Source organism: Sebastes umbrosus, chromosome 10 (genome assembly GCF_015220745.1).
Source record: "Sebastes umbrosus isolate fSebUmb1 chromosome 10, fSebUmb1.pri, whole genome shotgun sequence".
NCBI lineage: Eukaryota > Metazoa > Chordata > Actinopteri > Perciformes > Sebastidae > Sebastes > Sebastes umbrosus.
Genome location: NC_051278.1, coordinates 15,402,871 through 15,429,455, shown reverse-complemented (window position 1 = coordinate 15,429,455; position 26,585 = coordinate 15,402,871). Strand labels below are relative to the sequence as shown.

Genomic DNA, 26,585 nt, shown 5'->3' with positions numbered 1-26,585 from the left:
TAAAACGCAGCCTGTTCTGCACATAATCCTCAGGCAGAGTGTGAAACATACTGTATAGTGTATGCACAAGCAGTAAAGCTGTACCGCTACAGTGATAAAAGACTGCATTTGCGCCTTATAGTGCTAAATACAAGCCAGGGTGCTTACAAATTAAGGTTGCTGTTTTCTGAGGAATAATGTGTGAACTGAGGATAGAAAAAGAAAAGCTTATTACTGGCTACTGTACATGAGGACATAAAGCTATTATTATCTGCATCATCAATAGCATCAACAGCCCCTTGTATTAAACTTTGGCACCAACACAGAGACTCTGAATCCAACTGCACTTTACTTTTTCAATCTGACAACAACTGCATGCTACAGGCTTGGCCTGAACTACTATCTTCAACCCGAAAGGTATAAATTAAAATCCATTTCAACAAGAAATTACCATACGAGGCCAGTAGGGTCGATACAGTACCAGGGGTAGTGGAGTTGCTTATTGCGTTCCTCTATACACCACCTTGTGGAATAGTCACTTAAATAAACAGAAGACTTCATTTGAAAGGTCACAGGTGCTTTATCTGACGGTGAGGGCTGCTTGCTCTGCAGCGGAGAAAATGCTCCGCAAATGAGAGGGACCGTATGAAAGACGGGCGGCGACAGCACGGCTACATACAGCAAGAAATGCATAAAGATTTCACTTAAAGCTTGCCAAAGCACTTATCACCTGTCACTTTGACCGAGCATCTGCTTGCCAATCCATTTGAGTGCTCAGGTAGGTTGTCTTCCCCCCCATCTCATCAGAGATGCATTGAAATTCAATCGCTTGCATGGAATCAATGGGTTTGAGGAGAATTACCTGAGCAGATTAGAGCTGGAGGCAGCTGGAGAGAGCTATCTTTTGATCATCCCAGCTTTTTCCTGCTCTGTTTGTTTTCCCCACACTTTAGCTAAATTAGTAATTACAGTCGCACAGCCAATCTCACCACGGCCACTGCAAAGCCAAAGACACACCTGCAGAAGCGCCACAAACAAACAAGCTAGTTTAGTGGTGCACAAACTCCAACAAGCTAATGAGAAAAGCTCTCCCTTTTTTTTTTTTTGCAATTTCCATGTTAAACCTGGTGGAATTAAAGTGGACAAAAAAACACAATCAAAAGTGTAAAATTGGAAAGATTGTGTTGAACACTAAATGGTCTATCGGGATAGTTAGGCTGTATGTCTTCGAAGACATCATGCAGAATCAGTTTCTTATAGGAAAAGCCTTTATACTGTCAACTGATTCAGTGCATCTGGAAGCAACAGAGGAAGTATTAGGCTCAGGGTTTTGTTTTTCATCATCATTAAATAAAGTTATAGATAACTTCATATGAAAGTACAGAAAACTCTTCAACTGAGATCTTAAATCAGCTTTTTGTTGGCTGAGAAGGAAGAAACAGTGGCCTAATTAATGATTTAACCTGAGCAGTGTAGGACGAATGTTGACTAACTTGCCATGGAAACCAAGAATTAGTGAGTGAGTTAGTTTGACAGAGGAGAAAACACAAGGATGTGGAGTTTGCAACATAGCTGGATGATACAGTGCTGCAGTCAGTGCTTACATTATGTTTGGCATCTACTATGTGAGAAGGAGCTTTAAAGATCTTTTCTGAAAAATTCTCTGATTCCAGCTTCTTAAATGTGAATATTTTCTGGTTTCTTTACTCCTCTATGACAGTAAACTGAATATCTTTGAGTTGTGGACAAAACAAGACATTTGAGGACGTCATCTTGGGCTTTGGGAAACGCTGATCGAATGATTTTATAGACCAAACAACTAATCGACTAATCGAGAAAATAATCAACAGATTAATCGACAATGAAAATAATCATAAGTTGCAGCCCTAGTGGACACTGCAGGAGGCTCGCCCCTCCTCACACTATACACAACCATGTAGATCCCCAAATACATGTTCTCATCAATTTCATCATTTATTAGTTATGATAATTATATATTAGCATAGTTTATGGCTCTGGGTGAATTTCTATATTTACTCACATACTGTATGTAAAGTCCAGCCCTGTCTCCTACCAAATTACGTTCCCATACAACTAAACTGCATCCTCAATTACGTTTGGAAGGACATTTTTTATTTTCTCCCGGATTACGGTCGCAATTTTTCTTAAACACGTGGTTAACGCTGAAAATTGAAACAAAATAAAAAAACACAACAAAAGTACTTAGTTAGGTCTAGGCAACAAAACTACTTGGTTAGGTTTAATAATAAAAAAGAAAACTCATGGTTTGGTTTAAATTGACTATGACATTAAAACAAAACAAAACAAAACAAATCAAAAAACTATACTACATCACCTGCTCTTCACATAGCTCAGTCTACTATGTCACTTGCTGCCGCCGTCGGCAAAACGTAGTCATGTTACGTCAAAGACGTTTCCTTCCAAACGTGATTGAGAACGCAGTTTAGTTGTATGGGAACGTAATTTTTAGAAGACAGGGCTGGTAAAGTCCTAAAAGCAGCTGGCATGAACTAAAGTTGTAAATGTAGGGGGACTTGGCTAATGATTAATGTGAGAGGTTTTTGCACCACACCAAAAAGGGAAAAAAGTCCTTACACACAAATACATTCTTAAAAATTCTCCTGATCCGAGAAGAACTTCTCCTCTACAGCTTCAAATTGGTTCATTTACAGTATTTCACGGTTAATTAAACTGATTTTATTTCCAAACGATAACAAATGAAAACTTAATCACAGTGCTGTGGCAAGAAGGCAAAAATAGCTCTTTTAATATCGCTCTTAGCATGTGTATTTAACCTCATGACATCCTGCAGCCTTTCAGTTAATGTCACTGCATTCAATTCACAATTGAGCTATGTTGAAGTGGAAGGTCTTTGCAAGTCACACTGCTGGCATGACCTTTTTTCATACACAAAACAGACATGCCACTGAAAAATTACCAGAGTTAAGTGCATGTCTCAAAGGGGCATTAAGCTCAAATTGTATTGTGTCCATATAGTCTCCAGAGTATATGCATGATGTACATTTTGTCATTTGCTCATGTCTGCATGGACCAAAATGTAAGATCACACAAACCGTACTAGCCGACTAAACAAGTGTGTGCACGTACGCCTATGCAGAATCCTGAAATAGTATAAACCGAACCAAGTGTGCGTCCCATGTCCGTGTTCATGTCCGTTTGGGAGGTATATCAGGGCCTTAACAGCGACAGTGTGCTCCCCTGACAGGTCCTCTGTCTCAGCTAACACCTCTCTTGGCAGTGGGAGCTCCAGCTCAGGAGAAACCCAGACTGCTGTGTGTGTTTCAATGACTGAAAAAGCCCACTGGCAATGGGTAAATAGATGAGCCAATGGGGCTCTAAATTTATAGTGTGACATGCTTCATATTCCATAAGGTACCATTCAAATGACCGAAGAAATGAAAAAAGTAGCCACAATTCTAAGCCAACAGCTTGGCAATTGCTCACTTGGTGAAACATAAACACAACTGTCTTTCGCTATTCTTCCTCTCACAACGGAGCTGACCATCATATTGGTCTCCAGGCAGCAATCAAAAGCACAAGGATATCTCAAAGAGTGCTTGGTACTGTGCTGCAAGGCTTTGATGTGTTTCATCCTTGGCACCTTAATACCATATTGTGAAACCATGGACTTTTGCTAGAGCAGCTAGGCCTTCTGAGGCCTCATGTCCATGCTGTTTGGGGTGACTGAGGGCGGTCACCATGGAAACATGACTGAATGAACAAAGGCAGAGAGTTTGTTAAACATGGCGGGGGCAAGGTCAGCCGGCCATGTGATGTGGGTGGTAGCGGCAGCGATCAGAGGTGGAGGTTGTAGGGCCAGACTGGTTGCATGAAAACTAAATCAAAGAACTTCTTTGACTTGATAACCTTATGTTGTTGCTGCTGCTGCTGAATTTAAGCCGGGGAGCTTTTTGCAGAAAAACTTTTTTCTTTTGTTGTACTTAACTGACATCATGAGCCGAGCACCTAGCAGACCTTACGCGGCGTAAACTGATGCTTGACACTTGTATCCCCACAGTCATACACAAATCTCACACTGACAAAAACAGACATAAAGCATGGCTCAGGTAAACTGACGGCTGGATATGTGAGAGGCCTTGAATAGCTGTCAGACCATGTGAAAAATCACACATGAGTCTCTATGGAGGACTCCATGTCACTGCATACAGAAGAACCAGGCAAGGGTTCAACAGCCTTAGCCCCAATTATAACCCAGCAGATGACTGCACATCACGCCGAGCGCTGTTACACTACAGTAAGGGGAAAAATGAATACTCCTCTATTATTTCTGACACATTCAGCTTCAGATCTGACGAATGATGTGACTGATCCACGCCACCCCGCTGACAGATCTGCTGGTGACAGAAAAGAACTTGTTTCTCTCTGCTCTTGCGCTTCTAGAGGAATAAGAATCTCCTGCTGGCATAGCGAACAACACTGAAAGCCTTTTGACTATGCATCTGTAGCTCACTTATGCCAGGCATTAATTACTAACTCAATATAGTCTGAGATTACACTGGCGTTTTAACAACAACGTAAAGAGGAAACGTGCAGTCATATTCACACAGAATCAATTTTAACAATAGATCAGGAGATCAGTAATGGGCTGTTGAGTATGTACAGCTAACTTGGGAGGGAGTATGCTCTTGTGGATAAACAGAGAGCAGGAAAAAGAGGCTTCCTCCAGGGAATGCTAGATAATTCCCAATTGAGCCCATCGGCTCCCACACACACACACATTCACCAACACAGAAGAGACAAGAGCGAGAATATTCATTTGGAGGATACTGAACTCTAATTAAGCAAGGTGGAAGGAACACACGCAGGTGTGGGTTGCACCTGGTTTTCGAAAACCAGCTTCTCCACATTGGGATGATAACACTCTCTCTCCACATTGGGATGACAACAGTATCCCTTTCTGCAACTGTGGCGTCGCTCTCAGCACACACCCCCACTGCTACCGACCCCGACACCCCCGCGTTCCTCTGCTCCTCCTAGTGCACCTCTGAGGCGCCGATGCAGGCGTGAAATTTGGCGGGCTGGGAAGCCATTCCACACAAGAGAACAGACGGCAATCCACACCGGGAGAAGACACTCTTCCTGCTTGACTGGCACATACACTCACGTCCGTTGGCTCCAACTCTTCCGCTCAGGCAGAAATGTACAAGGCAGAGTAACGGGGCCATATGTAAAAACACAGCTGTTTTTTTTCTTTCTTGAGAATGAAAGACATAAACAGTCCTCTGATATTTAAGTCTCCAGAATCAACTTCACAAGCAGAAACTTATAGCTACTGTATTCTGACAGCAGGAGACACTGCTGGAGATCGTACCACATCATACACAGCTGTTAAGGCACTAAAAGTCCAATGTCATTTTTACAAGAACTGCCCTGGAAACACACAATACAGCTTCTATAGCTACGACTCCATTTTCGGGCATCACCTGTTGCTATGAAGTCAAATCGAAGTCTGTCCCATGTGTCGCTATGTGTGCGTCTGTGCTTGACTGTGAGTTAGTGAGAGCATGTGTTTTATCAGTTGCTGGCGCTTGTTTGAACGGAGCCGTGATGAAAGCCTAGACAAACACAAGGGAATGTCAACCAAAGACTAAAGTCAACAGACAGAGCCTCCGCTCTGCCCGGGACCCCTGTGAGAGAGGCATGCCCTCCGACACCGCACCGGACTGTCTCTCCACAGCACTCCTCTCCATCCAATCAAACCTCCATCGGCAAGACAGAAATATACTCAACACAGGGGCAACTGTGTTCTCTGAAACAGTATAAAGACATGTGAGGAGAATGTGAATTATGAGACAGAAAGAGGAGACAAAAAAAACAAGTTCATAAAGAAACACCGTCAGGCTGTTGTTGTTTTTTTCCAAGCAGTGGCGAGTCAGCTCAGCATACAGGATTAAAGATGGCTGGGGGTAAACACTGTCCAAACACAACACTGAACAAGTGCAACTAGAATATGTCCATATTTCCATACTCCGCTGGTATGAAAAAAGAAAACACAATTAGAAATCTTCCTTCCGTTATAAAAGGACAAACTGATGCAGACAAAATATTCAAGGGAAGCTCAAAGTACTCGCTTTGAATATATTCTCGAGATTACAGCGTTGTACTTTTGGTCTGGTAATGTACTGTGAAGGCAGCGGAAGGTCAAATGGTAAAGTAGGCTGGGCAAACATCTAGCCCTATTTAAGTCGGAGCTGAAGCTTCACTTTTATTTTTTCTTTGTCCGTTTTTGTGTGGGAAGCCAGCGGAGTGGGCCTGATTCCCTATTGACTCAATGTGCTGAGACATTTTCCCTTTTACCAATGCTAAAGTAGGCATGAGCGCTAATCCTTAGGGGTTAAATGGAGCCTCCTCTGGGGTTTCCCTATCCTGAGAGAGCTGGGGGCGGTTGCTGCCACAGTGCACACAGGACTTTAATGTATTTGGCAGGATTTTTGGCTCAACTTTTACAAACTATGCAAAGGAATTCCTGCTCAAACCTCAGTAATGCAACACTGAAACAGTGTTAGAGCCATCCATGTGGGCTACATATCTGCTTAGATTCAAGGTCTCCCATGGCAGATACTCAGGTGATAGACATGAATAAGAGAAATGCTGCTGATGATGATGATAATGATAATGAAATTTTAATGATCACAGTGAGGAAATTGGGTCACTGGAGCAGCAGAGAGAAAGTTATAGATAAAAAAGTAAGAATTAAATGCATAACAACTCACAAGTACAATGAAAGAACATAGTTGGAGCACTGCAGTAAAATCAGCATCTGTGTTGCAGGTTAGAAGCTGTATGTCAAAGAATATAGCAAATACCTATGTTTGCTGGTGTTCATCTTATTAGTCAGAGTATATGAAAGAAAATAAATGATTGTGTGCAGGTCTGTAGCCCGTGCAAAAATGCATTATAAGCTGTACACGTGATCATAAAAAAAGATGTGAAAATGTGGATTATAAATGGCTTAAATGAGCATAGAAAGAATAGCTTTTGCAAATAATACACTCACAGTGATGAATGTTTCCAAATAGGGAATGCTGGCATTTTCCATATAACAGTGACCTTTACAAAGAGAAGAATGCTTTTTTGAGAGCCTATGCTATGCAGAAACTTGATGGAAGCAGCTACGGTTCAATCAACAGAAGGACTGTTCCCCCATAACACCCGCCACAGAAAGGGACCATTTCCATTTCAAATCGCAGCCATTTTCACACCAACCCCGAGACAGGCAGCATCAGCAGCTGCCAAAGTCTGGCAGCTCGTGCCCCCAGTGTTTTTCCCCTATCGCTGTGTATAAATTCACATCTCTGTTATTGCCTGTGTGATTGATGTTGGTTATAATGGCACGACTTCTATTTACCCAACACATCTACCCATCTCCTCTATCGGTGATTTGCTGGTTGACTTCCTCTACCTTTGGTTGTCTTTGATGGGTCAACTTAAAGGAGTTCTTACCGGCCTGTGAAATGTCACAGCTTTGTCTTTATTGTTCGTTTGTGAGATTGGAGCGTGGAAATGGATATTTTAAGGCTATGATGTGTAAGAAGAAAAAGCACTGCTCCTGGGCCCAGAGCAATTACCTTCAAATACACCTAAAATCTTTTTCTACTTCACACTTCAAAGACTGAAGAATTTCAACTTGATCCTGTATTCACAAGCAATAAAAAAATCTTAATGGTGGTTATCACTAAATGATACAGGTAGGCAGGGAAATACTATAGGCGTAACTTTAAAAGCACACTTTTGTGTCATGTTTAATTCATATCTACAATCTGCTTTTTGTCATGCTGTGCAACAGGCACCGATCAGCCCTGAAGGGAGGTAAGCCCTCGTGTGATCCTTTCCCATGGTTTCCCTCCATTTCTACTGTGAAAGGGGTTTGGGGGAACTTTTGCTTGTATTGTAGAACAGACCTGGGTTATTATAGTTAACTAAAAATTAAAATAAGCAGAGAAACATATTTGAAACTGACACTAAAAAACAAAATCCTTTAAGAAAAACTGAAACTATGATGCCTGGCTAAAAAAATTAATACAAATTAATAATAACAAAATCAAAATGACCGTAAATTCATTTCAGTTTTAGTTTTTTTTTAAGCTATAATATATCACCAAGTAAAAAAGGAGACAGCATGAATTTCCATCAAGTCCTGAGACATTGAACCCCTATATAATATTTATTTATATAGTTTTGAAGCCTTGACAACTCCCACACCGGACAATGCCGTGGTAGCGACCTGTCAATCACAAGGTAGCCACACCCTAAAGCATACCCTGCTTTATGGTCTATTTGACTCTAAATGGGACCATAATTTACTAAATGAACTTCATGCTGTATTGAAGAAGACTTGAAACCAGCTATGGAGACCATGAACTAATTTTTACAATGTTTACTGAGGTAATAAATCAAGTGAGAAGTAGGGTCATTTTCTCATAGACTTCTATACAGACTGACATTTATGTGCAACCAGAGGAGTCGCCCCCTGCTGGCTGCTGGAAATAACGCAATTTTAAGGCACTTCTACATTGGCTTCACTTTTTAGACACGGAGGTTGCTCACTGATTGAACCACAGAAATTGAACAGACTTGACCTTCCAGGAGATGGTGCTATGCTGCAATTGCTTCACTAAAGTAGCTTGAAAATTAAACAGTATGGCCATTCCTACACAGTTCTCCAATCATGTATTTTGTATATATATGTAGCTACATACTTCTGGGACATCATAGCATTAATTCTTATAGCTGTTAGGGTAATAAAAATTAAATTACTGTAAAACTAAAAATAAATGTATAAAAAACTGTCTGAAAAACAACAAATGTAAAACTAGCAAACACACTCTGAAAACTAACTAAAACTAAACTAAAATGAAATTGATAAGCCAAAACTAAAATAAAATAAAAACTATTATGACCATGGAACGGACTGGAGAGGTGTTTTTGTCACGTTTGCCAATAAAGGTGTTTTTGCACACTGTTTTTAACAACACTGAAATACTACATAACTCATCATTAGATTCAATATACTTTGAATTTAGCCTGGCAGTAATTTGGAGAAAACATGAAAGGTGTCTTGCTTTGTATTAATGGCATTGACAAAAATAAGTTTCACCGATTTTATGCACATGTAGATGAAGAGCATGTCCGAGATAAACGTAAACACTCCCAGTCCACCACACTGAAACCCTCTCACGCCTCATCCCCATCACTGCCAATGTAATGCACACTGCCACACACACTTCTTCCTGCAGAAGGTTAACCTCAGAAACACCCAAGCAACAGAGTGGGATAAAGAGGGTCTACTCCAGTTACTCCCAGTTTTACCTAAAACATGTCATTCACAGCTCCACCACAAGCACCTTACACTCTTGCGCTAATAGGTGGGCGGGTCGTCTTCGAACGCCTCTTTCAAGAAAGTCATAAATGTCCCCTCGACTCAACCGGTGCTTTTATCCCTCAATCATCACTTTCTATAGGCTTCCTTTGAATGTGGCCCCTGGCTGCAGGGGAATAAGACATCCGATATCCAAGTCACTCAGGATGAGTGGTGAAGAGCCGGTGTCAGACGCCGAGGCGCAGACACCTCCCTGTTGTTGGGATGGATGGAGGTGTTACCTGAAAACACCTTCTGGAGTTTAATGCCAATTAAGTGGCTCCAGTTCCCGTAGAACACTTCTTACCACCACAATGACAAAATGTCAACATAACTCTACCCCAGATTCGACAGTTAACAATATAATGATGCAAACTGAATGATATCACTCCAGACAACCATATGCAAGTGTGAAACTGGATAATGAGAATGTATTTCAAGCAAGTGATTGAAGTGTCAGCTCAGAGTACCAGGTTTGCTCTAAGGTGCGTGAACATATAAAAATCTCCTTTTGCTTTTGTCTTTTCCTACCAGTTATTCATTGTGTTTAGCAGCGGGGAAAAACAAAGTTGAGAAATTGTTTAAAAAAAAAAGGGTAATTTTTAGATATGACTCATGAGAGTAAACAAAGTCATCCAGATCACAGAGAAAACAAAGTCAGAGTTAGTGTTTGGCACAGATAAGTGAACACTTTGATCATGATGATGGCAGCTCTGTGTCACATCCCTTCTTTAGTACTCCCACTTCTCTTAACCCAAAAATACTGTTGCCTACTTCCTGTATGTGCTCCAATCAACAGGCCCATTACAGTCCTTGAGGTCTTGTACAATCTATCTTATCTTATCTAGAGCAGCAACAACTTGGTTTGTTTCTCCAGATAACAGTAGCCCTGACTTCCTCTCCTTACGACTCTAAACCCTGACTGACCCTTTCATAAGACACTCCTGATCTCAAAGCACTAAATTCACCCGTGTACTGAAGGAATGTGCTGCTGAGTTTTAGGAAATCAGAAAGCTCCTTGTTTGTCTTTAAGGCTCTCACACTCTGTGCTTACACAAGCATATAGAGTCCATTGTAGAGATAAATGCTGCCATTTAACTAAGGCTGGAGAAAAGATGCTAAGTTGGCTAATTAGAGATTTAGTGCAGGAATTGTAAACCAGTTACAAAGCAAGAGAGAGGGGCTTAAATTAGCTACATTAGAGATGTATGCTGGACTGTGAAAACACTGTATGGTAATTCTATCTTTTATCCTCTTTATTGTGCTGATTAGTGCAGCGGGGCGATGGGGGGTGCTCTATCTAATCTGATCACAGAGCATTGTGTTTGGGGTCATTAACCTATGGGAGGTTCTAAGGTTGACAAGTCAGCTTCTACCCCCCTCTACCTTTTTTTATGAAGCTCGCTCATCCCTCAGTTCCTCTGTCTCCACAGACAACACAACAGCAACCACAAAAACAGCCAAAGAAAACAAAAGACGAGGGGAAAAACAGCCGACGGGGCTATTCGCATGACTTGTCATTCCCCCACAAACACAAGGCCCAAATGACTGCTGGCCGAGGCCCCTGGACTTGCCGAAGCAGCAGGATGTCGGCCCCTTTAGTCTCAGTTGTTGTTGGCTCTTGTCTTTTTCTGCAACCTAGTCGCAAGAGATGAAGGGGTCAACCTATCCCTCAACATCTGGGATCTACATCAGAAAAGATTAGTAGCCTTACTTCATGTATGACATGTGCATTCGTATGGATAAAGATCCGACAAGCTCCACCAGACAAAGCTTTCGCTTGCCAACCATTTTAGACGATTCCACTATACCTACATTTGCATCTCTACAAACCCACACTAATGAAATCCAACATCTGTCTACATATTTACCCGTTCACTAGTTTATATATTTATTTTCTCCATAAACCCTCTTTCTATCCCTGTCACACACATTACACCCTCTGCGAATCAAAAATGTGAATTTTCCAGCATAACCAACAGCACCTCTCATCCACAAATCCTAGTTAAACTGTTGTGATACTGAAAAGCTGCCTGTCAGGATGGCAGAGCGGAGATGAAAGGCCCACAGCAAAGATCTCTGCTGATTGCCTGTAGAGGATGAATATGCAAATAAAGCAGAAGGTAAATGAAAAACAAAGCGGGGGTTTTGGCAGCAGCCTTTTACATGTTCCCCCTTTTATTTGGCATTGGTTAAGAACACGGAAAGTCTCTCAATAATGAATTCCAGTCAGAGCAAAGAAGGAGACAAGAGGGGAAATCAGCCTCCATTTTTCCCCTGTGAGCCCCTGAGCAGTTTTGGGGCCTATTGTATTTCACACAAGCTTTTCAGTGAACACGCACTAAGCTTAAGTGACAGATAAACGGAAAATTGAGGGAGATAAAATAATATCCAGAAAGTAGGGCACCACAGCCTGCCGAGCTCCATCTATTGACCACAGCAAGAGCAAAAGAGCAAATCAATTATCTGGTCCAATGTCTGTCACGAGAGACAAAAACTGGGATTAGGACAGTCTGATATAGAACAAGACCAAGAGCACATTCAGCAGTTGTTTCGTTGCCACCGGAGCCAAAAGGCACTTCAGCCAGCAGCACTTAGCAAAATCAAGTGGCTTAATATATTTAGCTATCTTTGCAAACACGCACAACAGAGTAGGAAACAACCTGTCTGTTGTCTAAACACAGTGAAATTGGCCAGACAGACTAGAGTGCATCCTTGGGAAAGGAGAGCACCTATCCCCTTGAACAAAAGATGAACAGGGCAACAGATTTCCCTGGCCTTGAGATAACAGAAACCCAACACCCTCGTCCTCCAGTGGGGCTCTTTGTATGTCTGAGAGAGGGTCAATCAGCAGCCGCTGACAGATGTGTCTGCAGTCGATTTAGGAGAAGAAGGCACAGTGAGGTCAGGCATAGGTTTCTCTGCTTTGTCCCCCTGGAGGGAAGACAAGGATCAAGTCAGGATGTCCGAGGCTGACCTTTTCTCACCTCGCAGCCGTTGGCATACAACACCTGGACTAATATGATCCAGTCATTAACAAAGTAGCAAAACAAGAAGCCGCAGTGGAAACTTTAGATAGATCAATAGAAACAGATTTGCCTCCAAGTGAACGGCATACAGGCAGACGATTTATATTTGTCTAGAAAACCCATTGTGTTTCCAACAAAAAGTGAGAGCCACTCCAGCTGGAAAGCAAACAAATCTAAAAAAACTCCACTGGAGGTCTAAGTAGTTTTGGCAGATGCTCCAAGCTTAAGTGTCTGTTCAATTAGGCACTCTAGTTAAGATGGCAATCATGGTTTAACCGTGTGCCGATGTGTCGAGCCTGGAGCTGGAACACGCTCCGTCCTGGCAAATAACTGGGCATGAGATGTCAGCGGTGGTCAGACACTTGGACAGTACGCACCGTCCTAATGAGGCAATAACAATTGCTCCGAGTGGAGGTCCACATCAGCTCATGAGCAGAGTACTAAAACAGCCTAAATGGGGACATTAATGAGATGTGCTGTTGTTTGTATGTCAAGTTACATTCATGAACAGCATTTTCTTTAATAATGTTAAATTATGACTTTGTGTGAACAGGGGTCATTTGCAGAATATTGCAAAGTCGGGCTTCTCCATTTGTTTGTCGTCGGTTAAATATTATCGGGTCTCTAATGCTAGTTTACTGACAACATTTAGCTTTCCTAACCGTCATTAATTATTACAGGGCAGCTGCTCTCTCTTGACAAACAGAAAGCATGATTAATTTCAGCTAGATATTTTAGTATCCCCAGAACGAGTGAATAACACCTCACTCGCAAACCTGCTTGTTTACGGCAAATTAATGCAGACCCTGCAGGCATTCACAACTGAATAGCATAATAGGTTTGAGGTAATTAACTAAAAGTAGTATTTAGTGAATGGCATGTAAGAGAGGAGTCTTCCCGTTACTTAGACAGCTGCGCACAGATCTGATCTTTGACCCGCTGGCATCGACAGGAAGTTGATATTCAGCAACAGAAACAGAGCCGCTCCATTGCAGCTCAATGCACCGGGGTTGTGGCGGCTGCCTTGCCTGGTAGCTGGAGGGGGAGACACTGGAGATGACGCAGGGCAGGAGAGAGTGTTGGCCAGGTCAGCTCTGCTGTACAACCCTTTGACTAACAGGGTGACTCACTGCTGCTTTGGGCCTTGAAGGGAGCAAAGTCCACTGTTTGGCTCCGTTTAAACATGAAACCATAGAGGGTCAAAGAGAGAGCAGGAGGGGCAAAAGTCAGAATGGTTCAGGTATGTCAGAGAGACTCACTTCTCCATCCTGTATCAACGCACAGACACACACATACGTAGAGCTGCGACAATTTATCGATTAGTTCTCAACTATTAAATTAATCACCAACTATTTTGATAATCGGTTAATTAGTTTGAGTCATTTTTCAAGAAAAAAAAGTCAAAATTCTCTGATTCCAGCTTCTTAAATGTCAATATTTTCTGGTTTCTTTACTCCTCTTTGACAGCAAACTGAATGTCGTTGAGTTGTGAAGAAAATAAGACATTTGAGGACATCGTCTTGGGCTTTGGGAAACACTGATCGTCATTTTTAACCATTTTCTGACCTTTTATAGACTAAACAACTTATTGATTAATCAAGAAAATAATCGACAATGAAAATAATTGTTAGTTGCAGCCCTACATGCATGCTCAATGTACACATTTGCAGATGCAGCTACACACAGGAATGTATATTAGTTATGAGCACAATTCTAAATCCTTGTTATAATTTATTCTGGTTCACTGTGACAACATAATCAAATATTTATTACCTGCCAAAAAAAAAGGGGAAAAAAAGTCATTCTTGTATGTGCTTCACACATAAAAAAGACGAAGTTTTTAATTAGCTTTTTAGATTCGAATTTTTACACTTGCTTGGACAAAACAATTTGAGTCTACAATTGTGAAACATTTATTTTTTTGTCTTTCAGAAGACATTTATACCGTCTTAAAAAAAAAAAAAGAACACCTGCGACAGGGATAATTGACAAATCACAACATCGGTAATGAAGCCCCTGATGCCAAAAAAAAACTAATCACAAATTATCCTGACACATCTCAAACAAATATGCAAATGGTAATTTAACTAGAGCTAACAAAACCACAAACAAACCACTAGAAGTAAAAAGGTGTGTAGCATCTTATTCCCACCAACATGAACACACATACTGTACATTTCCTCTTCCTTCCTCTCTTTTTTTCTGGCAGTGAGCACATTGCTTTCCAACCAGTGACTATTCACTCCTCTTAAGTGCACACATCTGACGAGGATGTGAGTGCATTTCCCCTTTCCTCCACTCCCCCTAGTGTACCCATCCAACACTGCATTTTCCCTATGCATCTCCCAAACAGAGAGAGAGAGAGGGAAGTAGAGAGAGAGAGAGAGAGGCCCCTCCTCCAGATGACATCAGTGCTCTATTGAAGCTAGAGGCAAACACAACTCCACATTTGTATTGAGATCTGGCCGTGCACCTACGTCCTTGCACAGCCTACAGATTGTGTGTGAGTGTGAGGGACACCAGTAAACATAGCAGAGCTGCTAAAGATAAACTCCTAATAGCTCTCTATAGCCTTGTGTGTGTGAGAGAGAAGCTTTTTTTTTGGATCTGAATTTAAATCCTCATAGCCTGGATTGGATTATTTTTTTCTGTGAACCCCAATTTAAGAGGATACCTGTTACTTTCCAATGTTTTATTTTTGGGGTTGATTATAGAGGTAAGTGCGTTTTTTGCTGGTTGGGAAATGCATCATCTTTTTTTTTGGATCCTCTTTTCTGGGAGAAGGAATTTAAAGTCATGCAGGATCCTCAGGAGTTGTATCTTAATTAGTTGCAATCTTTTTTTCTTTCTTTTTTTTTTTTAATACTCGACCCATGCAGAAAAAAATCTCTCTTTAAACGAAAAAAAAAAAAATCGTGAGCGCACGTTTCTTCCAAAAAATTGAGCTCTTGTTAGTTTTACGCACTGCTCATCTTTTGCAGATAAAACTCTGATTTATAAACAGATTATTCCATCTATCTGGTCATATCAAGTCTCCTGCTCTGCAACTTGCTGCTTCGATCCTGTGCGACCACAAATCCCCACATCTCTGGTTTTTTCCCTCCTCCTGCACTCTTTCCACTGTAGAGATGCATTTCTTGTTGCGACACGCTACATTTGCTTCTCGATCACATTCACACTCCGCCTCAGTCTCAGTCTCAACATGTATATATATAAAAAAAAAAGCACTTAGGAGAAAGCAACGGGGGGCGTCCAAAAAAGCTTTATTATCCTTATTTCAGCTTTTGATTTCCCCCTCTCAACCGGTGGGAAAATAAACAGAGGTGAATATGCAAAACTTGATCGGATTAAAGAGGAACTGTGTGATGTGTGATTTGGAGTCTGTGCGTCGCAGCCGAGCCGAAGACGCCCCGGTGTGCAGATGAAATTGCAGTGCGGAGTCAGACAGACATGAAGGGGCAAGCTGGAGAAGAAACTCCACTAAATGCGTCTCTCCAGCGTCACACTGTCTCTCTGACCAGCTCTATTCATGCACTGTTTCCATGCAAATTTACTGTGTGCAAACTGCAAACCTGTCTGCAGATAATCCCCCCCTAAAAAAACACACTATGTGTATATAGCCTGCTGTATGTAGGGGCGCAGTCATGGAGGTCCCCAAAAAAATGCACAAAATGAAGTTCCAGACGCACCAGTTCGTTTAACACACTGTAACGTTACATTAACATTTCCTTAAAAACAACTGCTTTATGATAAGCATCCAGAAATAAACGCGGTTTACAGTATAGGATAATATCTCCTGCTCAATATGGTCGACATCTATGCTGTTCGCTTCTCTCTCTCTCTACACAAAACCTGATATTAATCCCATTACATCAATGCAATAAAGTGGGCACCTTTAATTCTCATGCATTGTATTTAAGCTGGATGTATTAATGGCAACACCAGGGCAGGGGACAGCTGTTAATCCAATTTAACACAGCCTTTTATCTTCATGAGACGATAAGGTCATCCAGGCTTTAAACAATGACAAATATAAATATATATATATATGTATAAACTATATAGAGGCTGCATCCTGATAGCAGTAAATCCACTAATAGTGGATGCAAACTTGACTTCAATTGTCAAGCAATGTAATAGTCACTCTCTGTTTTTCAGTGTGTGTGTGTGTGTGTGTGTGTGAGAGACAAAGAAATAAATAGGCTGTTAAACATAGCAGACATGAGGACAGACCCAATTGTCTTCAGTGATGACTGCCTCAGGCAAAAGTCCCCAGTCGATTGCTTTCAGAGGGAATTCACACTGCAGATTAACAACTAACCAGGTCACTACAGAGAGAATCTGATATTGCCAGAAAAGTTGAAGCATAAAATATGTATGACTGTGTTAGGGGGGAAAAGTAATAAGACTTTCATAACTACCAAGACATATTTCAGATTGGTACTCTGAGGAGGCCTCTTTCAGTTCCTTTCATTATTTATCTAAAACAGTCTTTTTTACCATTTATTCCAAGAGTCAAATCATTTTATATTAGTAACTAAAAGTAAAAGGTGGCTGCAAAGCATAAATACTGCAGGAAAAAACCCTCTGCGAGCGCTATGACTCAGGGAAAACCGTAGATAGGCCGGTAGGGAGGTTAACAAATCTGTGTATTGTAGGTAGGTGTCGGGCCTGTGCTGAGATGGGCTCCTGTGAGCAGCTTAACATGAGTATTCAGTGTTTTGGTGTTTGCTTGTCACATACAGACACACACACTCATTTCATCTTGCAGTGCCTACCACCCCCATGTGGGGAAAAACCACTGCAGCTGCTACAGATCTCTCCTTTCAGGCTGTTACAAAAGAGAGACCCCCGTGTGTCCCAGGCCTCTCTGTGCTCTTAATGGGCCGGCAAAAGTATCATCTGGTCAGCCCATCTAAAGACAGCGCCGGGAGGCCGCGAACCAAATCTGTGAAACTATCAAGAGATTTTTCGCCCATTTTCTCTGCGGCTGAACTGTGTTCTGTGTCCCTGTGAATTCAGATGTGACCATGAATGTTCCATTGTGTCTCGGCACCACAGCAGGCCCCTGCCCGGCGTCCTGAGATACAACTTACTAATATGTAAATCAATGGCAGAGGCAAGGCTTCACATGGCACATGAAAAATAACAAAAACTCACCTTGTTTAAGAGCAGAAAATCATGAAACAAAAAAATTAAATACAACAAATGGACACTAGATTTTGCTTTTATAATCAGATTAGCTTCAATTGTCCTTAACCAAAATAAGTACATTTATATGCATGAATAGCATAAACAATTCATCTTTTCTAGTTTAATTTGTGTGCTTTAAACCTATCATGTCAAACAACGTTGCAAAAAAAAAACACATTTTCAATACCAAAATCTGAAAAAAAAAATACTTCTACCGATATTGTGTGCAATCAATCATAATTCAAAACTATATTGTGAATTAGAATAAATAATCAACAGCAGATACAAACAACATTGATTTCCCAATGGAGAGCTCTACTGTGGTTCAAAATTAATTTCAGGGCTCATGAATAATTTAACAGTCAGCCAGTACTACTTCCACAGCTCTTTCCCCCCCCTACTAAATGCAGCCTATGTAATATTATTCTGTATTTTTACGGAACTAAAAGTCATTATAATCTGCAATACTTTTGACAGGCATGAAATTGTTTCTATTTGAGGTTCTTCCAAAGCCTTTCTTGTGCAGTGTATGACTCGGGGGCACAAAGTCTTGGGCTCTGTTATTGCAGACTAATGTGCATTTATGCGTGTTGAGCTCACAATGGCTATCAGTGTCCAGCTTTGTGTGAGCCTCCCACGCTCTCCACTGAAAGGTAACTAGCTGTACACACACACACACACAATTTTACCAGGATGCTCAATTGAACTTTGCCAGTTCAGATTAAATGAAGCAGAAGCCACTTTGACTGCTAGAGAAATCCCCTGTCGGCTGGCGGAGCTTATTAGGACGATGGAGAAAGACATCCATCACTAAAAATGTTGAACTCAGCCTCTGTTGCCCTCAAAGTGATTGTGTGCACATAAACGTAGCGTGTGTGTGTGCGGGTGGGGGTGCGTACGTATATGTTATTAGTAAATGCAATAGAAAAAGGCTTGCAAAAAGGACTCTATAAAGTAGAGGCATTTTCTTAATTGCCCGAATAAAATGTTTCACCCCCTCTGTTGAGGCTACAAGGTCCACATGCTTGCCTTGTAGCGAACAATGGAGAGGGGCCACTCTCCTGAAATCTGATGAGCGTGGAAAAAGAAATGGGGGGGGGGAAACAGCCAAGTATCTAGGCCCGACTATGCTCCTCGTAAAGTGAGCATGATGTACTTGGTTCAAAGCAGACGTCTGATAAATCACCCACAATATAACGTCACACCGAGGCCTAGGATACATTATGTTTTTGCTCTTTCTTTCCAGTGTTCATAAAAGAATAATCATACACTGGACACTGAGACAGATTCTGTTATCTCAGCAGGTAACAAAGAAAGGCAAACTAACTGGAAATGTTGCACTATGTCATATATGTGGCTATTTATGCAGATAATCATCCTGTATCAAAACCCCAAAAGCCTATTCCAAGTGTAGATATGTAGGTATCCCCTTGATAAGACAGAAATGCAGAGACACTTACTTTCTTTCATGTAATGCTAAGAATTCAAGCATTCAAATCAAGACTACATACTTAACATTATTCAGAGGATGGAGAACTTTACAAAATGAGGTGAAAAGGCCTATTTAAAATTGAAATAGCGCGACTAAGTGCTGCATTAAAAGTTCATTCCAACAGACAGACAGCACATACTGCATCCCTCTATCGTCCCGCCATTTTCTAAAACTCTATTACTGAATTTCATCTTTTTTTTTTCTTTGTCAGACTCCTTTATTCCAGAAGTTAGTAGAGGTCACATCTGGTGCTTTTTCCCCAGACTCTAATCTACCACTAATGCAATACTGGACTAAGGGGCCGTGTTTAGATGGAACAGAAGGAAGGGGGGGCGTTATTATTAGACAGCATCTCAGGAGTTGTAATCGAGTTTCAAGCCTCTCAATTCCCTAATCTTCTCCTTGTCATGGGCTACAACTGTTAAATGGCTGGGCCCCTTGTTTCTAATTTACCTTTACGTGTTTTACAGCAAACAGTGGCTGCCAGCAGGTCACGTAAAAGGACACAACGCTATTGTGTTGTAAGAGGAAACGCAATATTTTCTTTGGCAAAGGAAATTCTATTTTTACAAACAGAACCAGCATTCATGGAGAATGGGGAGGGGGTGAGGGTTCACAGAGAGGAGCTGGGAGTGACAGGGATGGATGCAACAGCCATCCTCTTCTCCATACAAAAGTCAAATGGGCCATTTGTCATGGGCGCTTTTCAACAATGCGAGCAATTCAGTAAGGATCCGTTTTTCCTCTCGTGAGGGATCTGGACCAGCCTTGTTTCTAAAATAGCATAAATTGCATTTTTTTTTTTTTAAATCGCAGGACTCTTGTTAAACACCAAAAGCTCAGCTGAGCCGTGAACTGGACTGAGAAGGGCACAGGGGCTCCACCCTTCAGCCATTGTGTTGGGGTCTAGATCAATGTTGTCTTTCGTATGCATGGACATTCTTTCTTGTATCACCATAGAAAAGAAATGTGGTGCGTTAGAGTAACAGGCTGTAAAAGGTCAAATCATCGACGAGAAGAAAGGCTATTTCTAAATAAGAATTCACAATGTAAGGGAGGTCAGGGTTCAGTATCAAACGCATTCCTAAACTTAATTAGATTTCCTCAGTGTCAACATCTAGTTCACTTAAGGTTTCATACTAAAAATCAATGACTGGAATGAGTAGCTGAAATGAACAGGAGCGTAGAGAGCAATACATTCTTACATTTCTACCAAATTGAAAGAAAAAACAATGAAAAATGAAGGTGTAATGACACAAACATGCATTATTTTGTTCGGACTGAATGTGGGCATTAAATATGTTTGTCTCTGGTTATTTTTCAGAGCATCGTCCCAGGTGTGAGGAGGGCACGTTTGAGTCAAGCTGCAGATGCGTGAGGGAGGCTGGGCCCAGAAGGATAAGCACCTCGCCTTGTTTCGCTCCTCAGAGGAAAGGAGAACATTGGTTATCTGCTTCGGAAAAGGGGACCAGAGCCCTGGATTAATGTGTATACAGGCTCGACAAGGGAGCAGAGGATTCTGGGTTACCTGAAGACCTGGAGTACACGAGTGAACAGGCCTGTATTGAGCCTGTGGCACAGGGGATTGGTATGGCTCAGACCAGCTTTGTGTCAACTCATCATGCCTGTCGGGCTTGATTGCAGAAAGGAGCCTTTGCTAGAGCTCGCCCCGTCCTGCACGCGGAACACTATACAACACCCACAAAATCTCATTTGCAGTTATGGCTGTTGAGCTCAACACCCATTAGGATTTTTTAATATTACCTGTGAGCGCATGTTTTGTCAGTGAGAGGGGATGCTTTTTCTACAGGCTTATCTGCCATGGTAAAGGCATTGAAAGCATGAGCCTCTGACTACACAGAGGAGGTCATCGTCCAAACAAGGATCAGCTCAGCAAACACTGACCAGGTCAGGATATCACCAGAAACCCCTCGGACAAACTTTCCCTTTCAGGAAGGATAAGAGCAAATTCAAGAGGAAATCTTGATTGGATTTTTGGTGGCTGGAAAGGATTTACCCCGTCGTAGAAATCAGGTATGACAAATACGGATGGCTTTGCTTTTTTTCCACTTCACTGACCAGACCACAATTTCTAATGAGACATGCAGGAAGAGAGGTCACGGCAGGAATGCATAATTAAAGCAATGAATCAGTATTAGCCTAATTAAAAAGGAACTACACATCGATAGTGAAAAAAGAGACAGACAACCAGTTAGCAACTTCTGCTTTGCACATTTCAAGGCTGCCGGTCGTAAGTTCATGAATTGTTAAATGTCACATATTTTTATTAAATTGATCTATTCAATTAGATACTTTTTTAAACATACCACAATTACTGTGGAAGGATAAATGAAGCTCACAAATTTCACCTTGTAACTTCAGAAAACTCTCAAAAAACCTGTCTCTCTTAACGTGTTAAAAGATTTTTATCAAACCTCTTTTCTGCGAGGAGAGATATTCCTTCCCTACCTTGTAAGAGGCCAGTTAAACCCCAGAATTTGAATGGTGAAAAGGCACGGGTAATGATCCAACAGGACTTAAGAGTATGTCAGTTCCACAACAGTTCATCAACAAAGCCCGACTTTGTTCACTCTCGTGGTCAGCAGCGATGAAAGGCAGCCTTGAGATACAGAAAATGTGTAAAACAACTAGGGGATGCTATTACGTTTCACAAGTCAGGGCCAAAAAAGCTGAGACACAGAGATCCAATTCACAAAGCTCAGAAGTTGGAACATTTCTTAAAAATCAGTTGTTTCTAACACAAGTTACTTTTTAAACTTCTAATCCTTGAAATCTATAGTTGATGTAAAGATAGCTCTGATGAAAACTGTTTATTGCAGGAAAAAAACTGTTTCACTTTATTTTTAACTGTCTGGCAATCCTAATGATCAATTCATATACATTTAATAGGAGGATTTCAAACGGATTCTTTCAGCAGTTATTTAATCTAGAAAGTGCTGCAGGCAGCATTTCAAACACCCAGCAATTATGAGAACAGGAATTTGGCTCTCCTTTAAAGGCCTTGTGCATTAAATGTACCCTTGTGTCTTCTCCCCAGGGGCTCCTGAGTGATTAGACTGCCAGGCAACACAGCTTCAAGATGGTGCGTCAATGCAAGGCCTTTATCCTCTTCCTCATCAGGGTCGGGCTGCTGCTGGGTCTTGCTAACCCCCTGGTGACCTCCGCCTCATGTCCCTCAGCCTGCCGCTGCGACGGGACCTTCATCTACTGTAATGACCGTGGCCTGACTTCCATTCCAACAGGTTTGCCCCTGGATGCTACAGTGCTCTTTCTGCAAAACAATCGCATCAAGAGTTCGGGCATTCCCACAGAGCTCCGCAGGCTGGTAAATGTGGAGAAGATCTACCTTTACTGCAACAGCCTGGATGAGTTCCCCACTAACCTTCCTCTTGGGCTGAAAGAGCTCCACCTTCAGGAGAACAACGTTCGGATGATTACCCATTCCTCTCTAGCTCAAATTCCCTACATTGAGGAACTACACCTGGATGATAACTCGGTGTCGGCAGTCAGCATAGAGGAGGGAGCCTTCAGGGACAGTAATCACCTCAGACTGCTTTTTCTCTCCAGAAACCACCTAAGCACCATCCCCTCAGGCCTGCCCATGAGCATTGAGGAGCTGCGCTTTGATGACAACCGCATCTCCTCCATCTCAGAGCAGTCGCTGCAAGATCTCATCAACCTGAAGCGACTAATCCTGGACGGTAACCTGCTCAACAACCGTGGGATTGGGGAGATGGCTCTCATCAACCTGATCAATCTGACCGAGCTCTCGCTAATGAGGAACTCCTTGACATCGCCGCCAGCCAACTTGCCAGGCACCAGTTTGGAGAAGCTGCAGCTACAAGATAATCACATTAATCGGGTCCCGCCTGGGGCTTTCGCCTTCCTTAGGCAGCTGTATCGCCTGGACCTGTCTGGCAACAACCTGAGCAGCCTCCCACAGGGTGTATTTGAAGATCTGGATAATCTCACACAGCTCCTGCTACGCAACAACCCCTGGCAGTGCACATGCAGGATGAAATGGGTGCGTGACTGGCTGCGGTCGTTGCCGACTAAGGTGAATGTACGTGGCTTCATGTGCCAGGGTCCTGATAAGGTCAAAGGCATGGCGATTAAAGACCTAACTACAGACATGTTTGACTGCACAGATTCAGAACTCATCTCGACGTATGAGACAAGCACAGTCTCCAACACTTTACGCCCTACACAGCCCCAGTGGCCCTCGTTTGTGACTAAAAGGCCTGTAGTAAAAGGGCCTGACATGGGCTTCAAGAATTACCACAGCACTACCACCTCTTCGGGCAGAAAGATCATCACCATCAGTGTGAAGTCAAGTAGTGCGGATGCAATACACATATCATGGAGGGTGTCGCAGCCCATGACTGCCCTGCGGCTCAGCTGGCTAAAGCTGGGACACAGCCCTGCCTTTGGCTCCATCACTGAGACCATCGTGCAGGGAGAGAGGAAGGAGTACCTGCTCACGGCGCTGGAGCCAGAGTCTTCCTATAGGATATGCATGGTTCCCATGGAGACCAGCAACATTTACCTGTCAGATGAGACCCCTGTTTGCATCGAGACAGAGACTGGTTCTCACAAATCGTACAACCCGACTACAACGTTAAACAGAGAGCAGGAAAAAGAGCCTTACAAAAATTCCAGTCTGCCTTTGGCTGCTATCATTGGAGGGGCTGTGGCTCTTTTGGCAATAATCATGTTGGCACTGGTGTGTTGGTACGTCCACAGGAACGGTTCACTTTTTTCCAGGAACTGCACCTACAACAAAGGCCGTCGGAGAAAGGACGACTATGCTGAGGCCGGCACTAAGAAGGACACCTCCATCCTTGAAATACGAGAGACCTCTTTTCAAATGATACCTATAAATCACCTGCCTGTGACCAAGGAGGATTTTGTGATACACACGATTTTCCCACCTAACGGCCTGACTTTATACAAAAGCCCACACAATGACAACAGTATTAACAACAGGAGCTACAGAGACAGTGGAATACCAGATTCAGACCATTCCCATTCATGATATTGCGCATGGCCATTCATGATGAGTGTGCGACATAAACAGAGTGGCAAGACTTTTACAAAACACTGGATCTATAAGACTAAGGAAGCAATGTTCTGTACATTTGCCATATAATTTATATTTAAGGACATTTTATGAGGACGAAGAACGTTCCGGTTGCAGGCCATCACTGAACCATCAGTGGGTATTGTAACTAACTGCAATTCTATATTTTAGGAATTTGTAGTAATTTGTACTGTATTTCCTTTGCTTAAGGTTATCGACCAACTAAAAGAAACTCTGTGTTCTACTGAGATATGATGACTTGTCAACTGTGAAAGTGGGTTTTCATTGCTGTGTTGAACAATCAGACCTTAGAAAACCTTGTAGTATAAGCACAGGTCATTCTTTTAACTTTGTGGCTGTCTGAAAAACAAAAAGGCAAAAAAATGACATGAAGTAAACTACGGCACAGCTGATCAACTAATTCGCAAAGCAGGCATGTTGCCCTCGAAAACAATGAGCAGTCAGTAGCTGTCTCCACATCACACGGACCAAGAGTCTTGCTCTAGTATTCACCTGGTATGGAGTACGAATAACTAAAGATGAGGTGCCATGCTTTATTTCTCTGCTTTGTTCAGTGTGTGATTTTTTTCTTTCTGTTTCGCAAGAAAAGGAAACACAGCAGAGCAACCCAAGCAGGGTTCCAGTGTTTCTGATAGGATTGTAGACCACAGCACAGGGCAGATAAAGCACACCGACCTTAAGGAGCTCTCTGCTCCTCAGAACAAGTAGACTGGACAGGCTGACACAGGGGACCCCCCACTATCTCTATTTGTACAAGCCAACAATGGCCAAACGACAATGGCGGCATTCTTTAGTACCATGTACCATACGTCATTCTAGTCACCAGGCCGAAAAGACAAAAACATGTTAGCTTTCATTAGAATTACCACAGTGTCAGCAACTCCTTGTTATGAGTATTATTTTGTATTATTTTCCAAATGAACACACTATTATGTTTCCACGATTTGAAGTTAACTGTTCTTAACAATTGAAAACCAAAGTGCATTGTATGCCCTTTGGCCAGTCTTGTATGTGCCTTGATCCAATGCTTATTGTATTTAGCTTTTTAAGAAACCAGTGACTTTTTTTCATACACACTTGAATATGAAAAATATTGGTCATATTACAGAATAAAAGTGGACAAAAATAACGTTGCTCTTCCTTACCTTGAGTACAACAAACCTCACTCAAAATAATACTGTGATTTTATGGTTGTGTTCAATAACTATTATCCCATCATGCTTTTCTGTGATTGCTCAATCAATTTGCTACTCAAGAGAATTATATCTTTGTACAAATGTGAACTGCCCTGGAGTAAAAAAGAAGGCATGTTTTATTCATTCATATCTCAAATTATTGTCTAGGCGCACAGTCTGAAAATGCTTAGAGATGAAAAACATAACCAACTGCATTTTCATTCTTGTCAGTGATCTGAGCGCTGAGGTCTTAAGTTCATAGCCTTAAACCACATCTCCCCTTCCAAGACATAGTGAACTCTTTAACAATAACCGAGATACTGTTCTTGAAACCCAGTTTTCCACTCCACGGGCAGTCTGCAGAGCAACATCTGCTTGAGGCTGCCGTTGTTCTTTCGTGCGGTGAAGCCATGTGTGACTTATCCGATTGGCCAGAGAGAGAAATGTCACAGTAGAGTAGAAATAGGCTGCGGAGAGATTGGACTCAAGGGTTTGATGAACCTCCCAGGCACCGGGGCAACTGAAAACTAATGACGAGGCACCATATGGAGGGTGGTACAGGCAGACCCTGATGGGGATGCCCGTCCCTGCAGAGGACAGAGTGTATATATACTCGGCTCCGAGCTCCAGGCAGCACACTTAATGACACGGTTGCAGCTCACCCGGCCAAGGGCCCATGAAAAGGTACACATGCAAAAGCAGTAAAATAGCCTATTAGCCCATTTTACAAATACATCCAACAGACCATCTTGTGAAAGCTAACATGAAGTTAATGCATTTCAGATTATACTCACTAGACCCTCGCACTGGCCGTACTCCTACACAAAAGCACATAAGTATTCAGTGTGTATCACAAAAAATATTGCATACCCAGATTCACACACCCACAAGCTCTTAACACAGGGAAAGCTTTAATTACAGTAAGAGGAGCCGCTAAAAGCTGCACACGCTATCCAAACCTTAAGTATACACTAAGCCTGCCCTTTACACTAAATATATATCACATTAACTTGGAATTAAAGTAAACAGACGGCCTACTTTTAGAATAGTAATAGTTTCCATATGAATGCTGTCAGTTTCTTGTTATGTGACTGTTCAGCCTCAGTCCTATCTTATTTCAGAGAAAAAGGAAAACTGCGTAATAAAACCCTGGATTGTTGGTAATTTTTCTTTT

The 26,585-nt window shown here is 42.0% G+C and overlaps 2 protein-coding genes across 3 annotated transcripts in view; one reads left to right on the top strand and one right to left on the bottom strand.

Moving 5' to 3' along the window:
- The window catches only part of macrod2 (mono-ADP ribosylhydrolase 2), a 454,175-nt gene that overhangs the window by 345,127 nt on the left and 82,463 nt on the right, over positions 1–26,585 (bottom strand). The window lies entirely within an intron of this gene.
- Positions 14,858–25,365, top strand: flrt3 (fibronectin leucine rich transmembrane 3). The gene is made up of 3 exons (XM_037782307.1): positions 14,858–15,145; positions 20,439–21,148; positions 22,173–25,365. The coding sequence occupies exon 3, from the start codon at positions 22,215–22,217 to the stop codon at positions 24,168–24,170; it is 1,956 nt and encodes a 651-aa protein (XP_037638235.1). The 5' UTR covers positions 14,858–15,145; positions 20,439–21,148; positions 22,173–22,214; the 3' UTR covers positions 24,171–25,365.